At 39.6% G+C, this 10,840-nt stretch overlaps 1 protein-coding gene across 1 annotated transcript; it reads right to left on the bottom strand.

Moving 5' to 3' along the window:
• Positions 1-9,036: 9,036 nt before the first annotated feature.
• On the bottom strand, positions 9,037-10,360 carry LOC120071152. The gene is made up of 2 exons (XM_039023251.1): positions 10,277-10,360; positions 9,037-9,417 (listed from the first exon to the last, which is right to left on the bottom strand). The coding sequence occupies exons 1-2, from the start codon at positions 10,358-10,360 to the stop codon at positions 9,037-9,039; spliced, it is 465 nt and encodes a 154-aa protein (XP_038879179.1).
• Between the last annotated feature and the right edge of the window lie 480 nt (positions 10,361-10,840).

Genomic DNA, 10,840 nt, shown 5'->3' on the forward strand with positions numbered 1-10,840 from the left:
ATTAAAATGCCTAAACCGAGCTCTACAATTCAAACTTCCGTATATACTCAAGTTGCATGCTCACTAAGCTTCCTTAAGGTGATAGTTGTCGCACTAACTCATTATCGTGGCTTCTAAACATGCCACTTAGTCCATAATTAGGTGATTAAGTTGAATGCTTAAGTACTTTATCAACGCCAGGCTTGCGTCCCATCTTGTCTTTCTATTCGTTCAATGCATACCCCAGCTAATGTCGCATTCCTTTGCTCACACATTACTGACCAACACATAGGCTTTACCCTTAGACACTCATGCTTAGGCCTGCTGCTCATAATGCCTCCCTTCACTTCTAATAAGCCTCAGCGTCTACCATGCGTTCACCTAGGCAGACTTAACTACCCGCAATACTATCCATCCTAGGCCTTTACTATCCTCTAAAAGTGTCACACCCCCTCCCAGATTACCCTCTTAACCTGGAAGAAGATGTGACAACAACAGTTACCAACCTTTTTGTTGGCACTTACTACCTAACTAACCTTTTTAACCTGTTTCAAACCCTGAATACAAACATTTCATCAACATACTAGAGAGATTAACTCGAAACTTAACACATTTACATTGCAGGGTTTCATAACATTGCTCATACATACACTAATGTACATTACAACTTAGTGAGCCCAACATTCAACACTAGTCCCCGTATGACAGACACATGTGTACTAACCATTACAGAGTCATCAATTCCTTCAACCTATGTCTTGAGTGGCAGAGCAGCAGCAAAGATGTCTTCTGGCGGGGGACCACTACCTGAGGGGGAAAAACATTTTGAAAAACATGAGCTAGAAGCCTAGTGAGTGACTAACTTTTAAAACATAAACATCATACATAAAACTGATAGTAAAACTGAAACTTTTAACTGGAAACATAAACTTTAGACAACCACCATTCACATAACCATTAACATAACAAATCACATTTATCCTTTGTTGGGCTATTCCTTAGTTGAGAGTGGCCCTCTTGCTCAACTCCCAATACTTGGCCTCTTTCCTGAGAGTGAACCCTCTTGTCCAACTCTCCACTATACTTAACTGTATTACTACTTAATTGAGAGAAGGAACCCTTTTATATAACTCTCCATACTACTCTAGGTTGAGGTATGTCGCCTTTATCCACTACATTCCACCTAGTTTTCCTCATACTAGCATAGGTTAAGGTGTGACTCCTTTGTCCATCAACTTACCTCGTAGTTCCCAAGGATAAGGTGTGTCGCCTCTGTCCCTCACCTTTTTCCTAGTCTTGTCTATCCTATGTGCACGTAGATTGGATCCTATCATTAGAACTTATATCTATAACTTAGCTTCAATACCTTCTCATTTAGTCCTTCAGTACTGAGTTATTCGTATATTCTAAGGCACATTCTTATCTCTATATGACTTAATTGCCCTAAGGCATTCAACACTAACAAATACTCATGATCATTGAAGTTCATAACATAAACATAAAGTCAACACATAACATAACATTAAAGAGAGATGTGTTACTTGGAAATTACTTGAAAATGGTTGTCATAAATATCGTTCAATAAACATGAAGTTCTAAATCATTCATAAAGCTTGAAAATCATTTACAACATTTAAAGTCACTTTATGTCAAACCTGTGGACATCACAACACATTCTATCTATTAAAATTGGCCCCCCTTTTGGGATTAACATTCCATAACTAGCTTACTTTGTCTTAGTATGTAGCCTTACCTTCTAATGCCAAGCTCATTATGCGTTGAACACTTAGAATTTTTCTCTAGGTGTTGAGCTTGCTATGCAAAAGTCACATACACTATCAACGCATACCATGTGTCCATGTCTTGCCTTCGATGTTCCACAAGCTGCATTCCAACGCATGGTCTGCCTCTCATGCGTCCCAGTTCTCAACTCACGCCCATATAGCCCATCGCCTAGCTAGCCTTTGTGCCAATCGTTCAGCCTGTGTGCCCAACTTGTAGCACATCAACACATGCCCCATGCATTCGTCTATTCGTGCGCCACATGCTTCAATGCCCCTTGCGCTTAACACCTTGTGCATCTGCCTACACAGCCTCGCTCACTCTGCAGCATAGAACAACGCCCATACAATATTCTCTTGCGCTTACAACCTCAGCATACGTTGCATGGTCCAACGCATCTCAATGCATCATTGTGCCCAGGCCAAATCTCTAGCACACAGCTTAGCTCTCAGCGCGTGCATTCAGCAGAATCAACATCTGGCCCTTCAAGCTGCTTGCTTGTTCAACACAAGCAGCTGCCTATTGTTCAAGATTTCTAAATTTAATTTATAATTTGAATAACTAATTTTTCATGCCTTTTCTCAAGAATTTTCCTTCTATAAACTTTCTCCAAAATTTCTTAGCAATCTTACCTTAAAATCTTAGCTTAGAACCCCTCGTGGTTTGGCCAGAATCCTCAAATTAACAAGATTGGCCCGAGTTTACCCGATAGCTCGACCTTCGGCCAGATTCTTCAATCTTCAGCCCGATTCCTCTGGAATTTCCTTCCGACAACCCAACCTCAGGAATTAGACACACTCAAGGTTTGAATGGCTTTGGAATCACTCCATTTTCATGAGTGAATTTCTCAAACCCTCTCTTTGAATTCAAGCTTCCCTTTTATAATAGCAGATGCATGCTCTCCCTTGATTGTTAAGCTGCCACCTCATCCTTAAAGAGATAAAAAAAAAACCTAAGAATGATAGCTAGCTTAGCTAGACAGTAACTAAGTTGATTATGCTCCCTAATTACCAACTCAACCCCTTGCCTTCAGCATCATCAATGCGTAGCTCACCTTGAGGCTATCACGTTCCTCCTATGATCGCGTGCTCTTAGACTAATGCATGTCCTAGCCTACGCATAACTTAGTCTTAACACGTCATGAACCAGCATTAAGCCTTCCTCAACACACAACCACTGGGCATCGCATGCCTCATGTGCCTTGCACCAAGGCTAGCAACGCTTCCCAAGCAGTCGCACAGTCTTCCAATGCACATCACATATCTCATCGCATGCTTCCTCGCTTCATCGCATAGCTGCAGCACGCATCATGTACTTAGCACCTTGCACTTATCACCATACACTGGACAGCGCGCATGCCCAACCTCAACACTCGGACAACGTGCACGCTCAGCCTCAGCACTCAACCTCGCACTCATCGTGCAAACCCAACGCACAACGTATACCTCATCATCTTGTGCTCATCGTTTTACTCTTATCGTGCAGCCCTGCGTGCAACTATACGTTTACCTTCATGTAACACCCATACCATGTGCCCAATAACCTCCAAAGGACTTGGTTGTGCATATCCTGCCCCAAAGCTTAGTGCAATCCTTGCATGCGTGTGCTAGGCTCAGCGCCTAGCCTTGCGCCAATGCCCAGCATACCTTGTCTGCATGCTCACTAACCTCACAAGCCCCTTGGCTGTCACATGCCTTGTCAAGCATAGGGTTACAAGCGCTGAACATGTCCTTGCCGTTCACAACTTTAACGCCTAGCTCCCTCACACTTGGCCTCCACAAGAGCTCATCTAACCTCTAAAAGAAAGACTAGCACATAAGAGCTTGTCTCCAACACCCAACACAAGGCTAATGCATAGGCTACACCCCACCAACACTTAGCCATTTTATGGCTTGCCTAACCTCCAAGGCAAAATTAACGCCTATTCTTCTTACCTCAATGCTTAACATAAGGCCAACGCCCATGGCAACACTTAGCCAAATTTTCCTCTTGCTAAGCTATCTAAAACTCACCCGAGACTAGATTTTCCAACACTTAGAATTGTCTTTCTCCAGCTTCCTACTTTCTTTACTTCCTTTCACAACTTTACTTTAACATATCCTTAGTCTTTGCTTAACATGCCTATTATACACTTAAGTAGGAAAAATGGAGTACAGGGTTTACAAAAAGCCCTTGATGAATACCTCCTACTACACTTAGCCAATTTCCACTCTTAGGCTCTTAAGCCTACAGACGCTCATGCTTCTAACTTCTATGTTTCTGATTTCCTTCTAAGTGTAAGCTTTCTTATCTTGCCCAAGAGCACAACCTCTAACACTTAGGAAAATTTTTACTTCCCTTTCAACCTGGGTCACGCCTACCTTCGTCTGTCTTAGCTTCCCCAATTTTTGTCTAAGTGTTGGCTGCTCTTTACTACCCGAGATCACCCCATTTCAAGACTTGGAAAGTTCTCCTAATCTCCATCTCACATGCATACTCATTATAACTTTGATATTATTTTCACTACTATAAACATTATAACTACTTGCTACAAGAATTAAAATATATACTAGGGTAATTAAACACATAATTAAGTGGACTTAAACATGATTAACTAGTAAAATAGGTTTAGAGGTTTATAGCTCAGGCGATTAGGTGGCTACCAAGGTCAGGTGTGGCTAGAGTATACCAGGGAGCCCAAAGGAACCTGTCACCTATCACCACCCAGGCTATCAGGGGGCTACCAGGGTCAAATGTAGCCAGAGTATATCGGGGAGTCGAGAGTAACCTGCGTGTGTGGTAAGGTCTATGTTTAGACTTGGAGGCAGCTCTGCATGCACGTATCACCTTGTTATTTGGTTTACACCGTGGAGGCCATTCTTTGTCTAGAGTAACCCGCCATTGTGAACGAATATTTGGGTACAGATTGGTGTGATTTTTTTATAACATTTGTATGCTATAATGTGCTTTCTATGAGATATGATCATGCCACTGTTTTACCAGCATGTGTTTGAGGAATTACTAAATCTCTTAGATTTACTGAATGATTTAACCTATTTATCGATGGTTTTGAAAGAGAAAAGTTATGTTTTTATTAATTTACCACTCACTGGGCATTAGCTTATGCTTTTCAATGTTTTATGTTCCCCTTTTCTAGGTAGCGATAAAGTTCCAGATCCAAGCTAAGCTATCTACTGCCATACAGTGAGGGTCTTCTGCTACATCGTAGGTCTACATGTTTTGAAGTCCTATTGTGAATAGTTTTCATATCACGAATCATATATATTTTATTTTCGGGAATGTGAGGCAAAGGTAGTTATTTGGTTGTATAGTTAAAAAAATTGTTATGTTATACATATACTTGATGATGGTTTGTATATATCAGGAGATGGAAAGCTATGAAATGTGTTTCTAAATGTCATGAAATGGAATATTTTGAATGGGAATTAAATGGATTATATGATCAATGTGTAATTGTTGAGGTCCATGTACAAGTTAAGTCGGATAGTTGGATGTTAAATGTCATAAGGGGAGGTGATGTTTAGCATATGTACACCTCTTTCTAGATTAGGTGGGTAATTTGGGAGGGGATGTGACACAGAGCCCTCCAAAAATGCCCCAATACAGAGTTTTCCAGACTATTTGCTTCAAATAAAGGGTGGATTACTTTTGAGCCGATTACTCTAAAAATGGAGCATTGGGACCAAAAAAAACATGGCACAATGTGTGTCGTACCTTCTTATGGGGGATGGATTAAGCTCTGAAATTTCCCTCTACATTTATGGAAAAAAAAAAAGGTATTTAGGTTGGTCGATGACCTGCTTGGTGGCTTCTTGGATTTCACTGATGAGAATTCAAGCCTCATTAATTGCGTTGAAATTGATATGAAAGTTAAAAGGAATTATTATGGCTTTATCCCCACTGAGTTCATTCTGGTTCATAGTGATGAAATGTTTCCCGTGTAAACTATGACGTACCAAGATGCTAACCTTCTATTCAATAGAGATGCCAGAATTCATAGCACTTTTTTGTCGGAGCAAGCTGCATCGTTCGCCTTAATCCAAACCCAATAGATATATGGCAAGTTGAAAAGTTTGAGAACTGTCTGATGATTGATGTGACAGAGTGATGCGTGAAATTATGATGCGATGGTGTAAGTATACGATGATGTGTGTTATGCGATGGTCATACAAGTTTTCCTAACAAAGCCCAAGTATAAGCCTTCTTAGGTTCTTGGTAAGTCCAGGGTCGAACACAGGGACTACTAAATAGATATGCGACAGACTCTTTGATTCTCTTGCGATGGTGAAAAATAAGTGGATGGTGTTTTGATTTAGATTTTCCTATGCGACGGAGTTGAACGTGGAACGATGAAAGCGTAGAGTTACAATAAGTATGCGATGAAGGGATTAAGAAGGGGTTTAGCTAACATTTCCCAAGATTGTGCACAAGTTATGCGATCATGCTATACACAAATATCAGTACTACATTTCTCAATGCAGAATGCCATAATTCCTATTTCTAGGACGCATGTGATGTATCTGCGAAACAGTTGGTAGAGCTTATTTCTAAATTTCTACTCTAGCCTATGCGATCTAATCTGACTCTCTCAAGCCTAGATTCTATGTTTAGACTACTCTATCAAGTATATCCAAATGATGAATGATGCATACATACGACAAGATGACCGCATACCACAATTTCTATTTTTACGACGCATGCGATGTGTAACAGCAGAAAGAACATGTTTTTAAGTTTCTACTCTTGCTTATGCGATCTAATCTGACTCTCTCAAGCCTAGATTCTAATCCGACTCTCTCAAGCCTAGATCCTATCTTTAGGCTACTCTTTCAAGTACGTCTAAAGGGTGAATTATGCATACATAAGACAAGATGATCGCATTAAATACATATCTTAAGTCATACTAGTTAAGTACTTCTCAACCCATTCAGAAATTTAGCTACACATGCATGGTGTGGAGCGATTGAACATAGATTAAAATGAAGTTTCCATTTTCTGCAAATAAAGTACTAAATACAAAATAATAAATGGATTTGAGAGATAACAAGCCCGATAAGCAATGTCTTGCTTCCCGTGGATTCTTGCTCTCGCAAGGGTTGGCCTTCTCTTCTTTGTATTGCTTTCCGGTAGTCTCTCAATCTATCCGGGAGCGATTTCTCTTGGCTTCGTCTCGTCTCCTTGCTCTCTTCATCCTCTATGTATATGTATATGTATGTACGTGGATCCCTTTCTCTTTGGTGGCATTCGATATTTATAGATTTCAAGGTAAAACAGCTTTTCTTGCTAATAATTGCAATAATTGGCGGCAGTAATTTCCCTACTCTATTACGCCGTTTAAAAGTCACCGAAAGTTCAATGTACTATCTATAGTGTGGCTTTTAACAGCTTGTCAACTGAATTCGGAATCGACGGTTATCAGCTTTACGTCCCATCATGATTTATTATGTTGTCGCCTTGATGCAAGGTCTTTATGTGATCACTTTTTGAGAAACTTCTCATGATCGCATGGCTTGCGATCGCAACTTTAAGCGTGTTGTCGCATTGTGCCTTTGGATCACAATTTCATATGTGCCATTGCATTGTACCTACACAAAATAGGTAAATTAACTGCTTTTATGCGATGAGCACTCGTGAAGCCAATTCCTTTTAGTTTGTCGCTTTCAGACATGATATTGCCTATTTTACCATCGCTTTCTCTCATTGTTTTACTAATTTGAGCTGTAATAACTTGTATTTCTACTAGTTATCACACCCCCAAATTTTAAAGATTTTCTTTAAAGATTCAACCACCTTTACCCTACCTAGACATCTCAAGGTGCCTTATTCAAATTTCATGAACCAATGCCTTCTTAATTTCTATCATGCTCTCTTCCTAAAATAGTTCTAATCTTTAAAGACCTCAAGTTTAACCTTCAAAAAAAACTTTACTCGTTTCAAGGACATCGCATGATTTATTTCAAACTTTTCTCAAACCGGGGTGTTCAAGTGATTTTGACCATTGCGCGATTCAGATATTCGTTTTGTGACGTTACGCTAATCCGAGTGCACAACCTTCATTTTGGCTTGTCCCCACGAGTATCATGTGGAAATCCAACTACGAGCAAGGCGCTCTTTCTCAGTCAAAACTCATGTTCATCTCTTTATTTGGCAGTAGAGTTTCAATCACTTGGTTTCTGCGTTGATCATGATTCCTAACTTTGTTTTGGCTTACCTCCACATGTGTTATGGGGGCATCCAACTACGAGCAGGATCCGATCTCAACGTTATAATTTTTTTTTGAAATCGAATTTCTAAAAGTAACAAGGTTGAAAATAACATTACTAGCACCCCCAAATTTAACACACAGCAATGTCCTCATTGCTGAGAGACGAAATAACTCATGCAATGGACTTAGGAAATTTCATAAAAATAGTTTTGAAAGAAAGTTGGTAGACCACTAAATTTTAGAAATGTTTCATGAATTGATTATCCTGAAATTAATCTAACTCTAGTACATATGGTAAGAAACAAAGGCATGAATTTTAGCATTGAAGTCATAATTGGCAAGGGGTGAATGCGGCGACCAAATAAAGTAATCAAAAATTCAAGATTGAGTCGAACTAAAGAGGATGTGATAGTAGAATTCAGTAATATTAAATTGAAATGCGAGAAGTGCAAAATTGAAATAAGATGAGACAAGGAAAGACACAACCCCCAAATTTTCTTTGACGCCCACATCATTTTTTATTGCATCCATTCCTACGGTAGGCTGATTCTTTGATTGCGATGGGCTGATCGAACCGGTCGTGTGTTTGAGGTTATCACATTGCTCCATCGCAATCGTTTACTACGATCAATGATAAATATCAAGAGCATAAAAAGTATGAAAGAAAGAGTTAGCAATTATAAAGAGTAGTAATCATGCAAAAAGTAAGATAGATTCATGAAAGAAAAATGACAAAAGGATACTAAAAAAAATTATATATTTCATCCCTGATGAATGTGTGTCGCTTATCAACGAAGGGACTACATGTTTTTTCTTCATTCCAGCATCCTCAGGTCCACGGAGGTTTTCTCGCATTGGAAATCTCTTCCATGATACATCTTGACTCTTTGTCCATTTACCTTAAATGCGCTGGTTCCATCTTCATTTGTTAATTCTACCACTCCATGCAGGAATACTTCCTTAATTATGAATGGTCTGGACCAACGCGATTTCAATTTTCCCGGAAAGAGTCATAGCCTAGAATTGAACAGTAAGACCTTCTGACCTGCTTGGAGATTCTTTTCACACAGTCACTTGTCATGCCAATGCTTCATGCGTTCTTTGTAGATTTTGCCATTTTCATACGCCTGTAGTCTCCATTCGTCTAGCTTGAGTAACTGAAGTTTTCTCTCCTCCCCTGCAACCTTCAGATCAAAGTTAAGCTTTTTCACTATCCACAGCACCTTATGCTCTAATTCCAATGGCAGATGGCAAGCCTTCCCAAACACCAACGTATATGGTGACATGCCTATGGGTGTTTTATAGGCAGTTCTATATTCCCACAAGACATCGTCCAGCTTCATGGCCCAGTCCTTCCATGATGGAGTCACCACCTTTTCTAAAATCAACTTGATTTCTCTGTTAGAAACCTTGGCTTTTCCGTTTATCTGGGGGTGGTATGCGATGGCGATCTTATGGTGGACATTGTATTTGATCAGCAGTTTGTTAATGATACAATTGAAAAAGTGGGTTCCTTCGTCACTTATTATGGCACGTAGAGTGCCAAAACGAGTGAAGATGTTTCTCTGTAAGAATTTGGAGACTGTCGCCGCATCATTTGCGACACATGAAACCGCTTCAATCCACTTGGAAACATAGTTGATGGCCAATAGAATGTATTTATTACCATTTGACGGTGGAAATGGTCCATAGCAGGGTTACTCTCAACTAAGGACCAATTTAATGTTTTACGATGATAACATCCTTACATGTTTAATGCTTGGAAAGTTTACATTTCAGTACAAGACTACTGTAAAGACTTATGTTTCAGTATGATCTCTTATTTGAAACTTAAGCATGAGAACCTATTTTCTTTCTTAAGTCACTAACTAGGCTAGTAGCTCACCCCGTTTTTAAATGTATTCTTTCCCCAGGTAGCAGTCAAATCCCCCGAAGATAGCTCTGCATCTACCCTGCCACATAAAGTCAAGAGTTCTAGTAACCTGTCAACTAGGTGGTTACTGTAAATATTTGTACACATGTTGTAGCTGTTGCATGTAAGGACTAAGTTTAGGAGTTGGGACTAATGAGACTTGTGTTGTAAATTCTGTAAATGTTTTGTGTTTAATGGTTAATGTTTGTTTGGCCTTAGTGGCAACCATTATGTATGAGATTGCATGTTGTGATCAGATTACTTAAAAAGAATTCGTAAGCAGTAAGTGTCATAAAAGGGTTGATAACTGTTGCAGTCATGTCCTTACCTAGGCTAAGAGAGTAGTCTGGGAGGGGGGTGTGACATCAGGGCACTATTGTCCTCATGTTAGTTCTCACCTGAAATGTTAGAGGCCTCAATGCTCGGCCTAAAAGAGCCTTGGTGAAAGATCTCCTGATGAAGCACATTCCTGATGTCGTCATTCTTCAGGAGTCCAAAATTGATAACGATTGAAAGTTGATTAAGTTTCTTTTACCAATGAGAGGGTGGGGCATCATTGTTCAAGACCCGAAATTAGCTATTAAAGGAGAAATTTATCTACTTTTTCTGTCTATAAGAAGGAGCGAATTTCATCTTGTGTAGTTGTATTTCCAGCTCTCTAGGCATATTGAGTGGGTGAAACAGGCCACTCTTACCCATACAGATCGAAGGACTGCTCTCATAGATAGGTGTTCACAACTCACTTAGAATTAAGGTCAAGTCATCTGTGGTCATCCTAATAAAAAGTTAGTTTCTACAAACAACGATATTATGCTCAGAAACTAATTATTTCGTGGTCTGATCTTATATAAACTTTTTATACAGGATATCCGCACTCACATGTCTCCATATGAATAATATGGATCATATCGTCTGTAACTCTTACAACTCATGTAACAGTTACAAAATGGATCGTATCCGCC

This window comes from Benincasa hispida, chromosome 2, assembly GCF_009727055.1.
Source record: "Benincasa hispida cultivar B227 chromosome 2, ASM972705v1, whole genome shotgun sequence".
NCBI lineage: Eukaryota > Viridiplantae > Streptophyta > Magnoliopsida > Cucurbitales > Cucurbitaceae > Benincasa > Benincasa hispida.

Excerpts from the sequence above, each read along its gene's own strand:
- LOC120071152 (XM_039023251.1), bottom strand. The coding sequence starts at position 10,360 with ATGACGACATCAGGAATGTGCTTCATCAGGAGATCTTTCACCAAGGCT. Across the intron at positions 9,418-10,276 it reads TGAGGCCTCTAACATTTCAG|ATCGCCATCGCATACCACCC; the intron begins GTGAGAACTAAC and ends GTCCACCATAAG.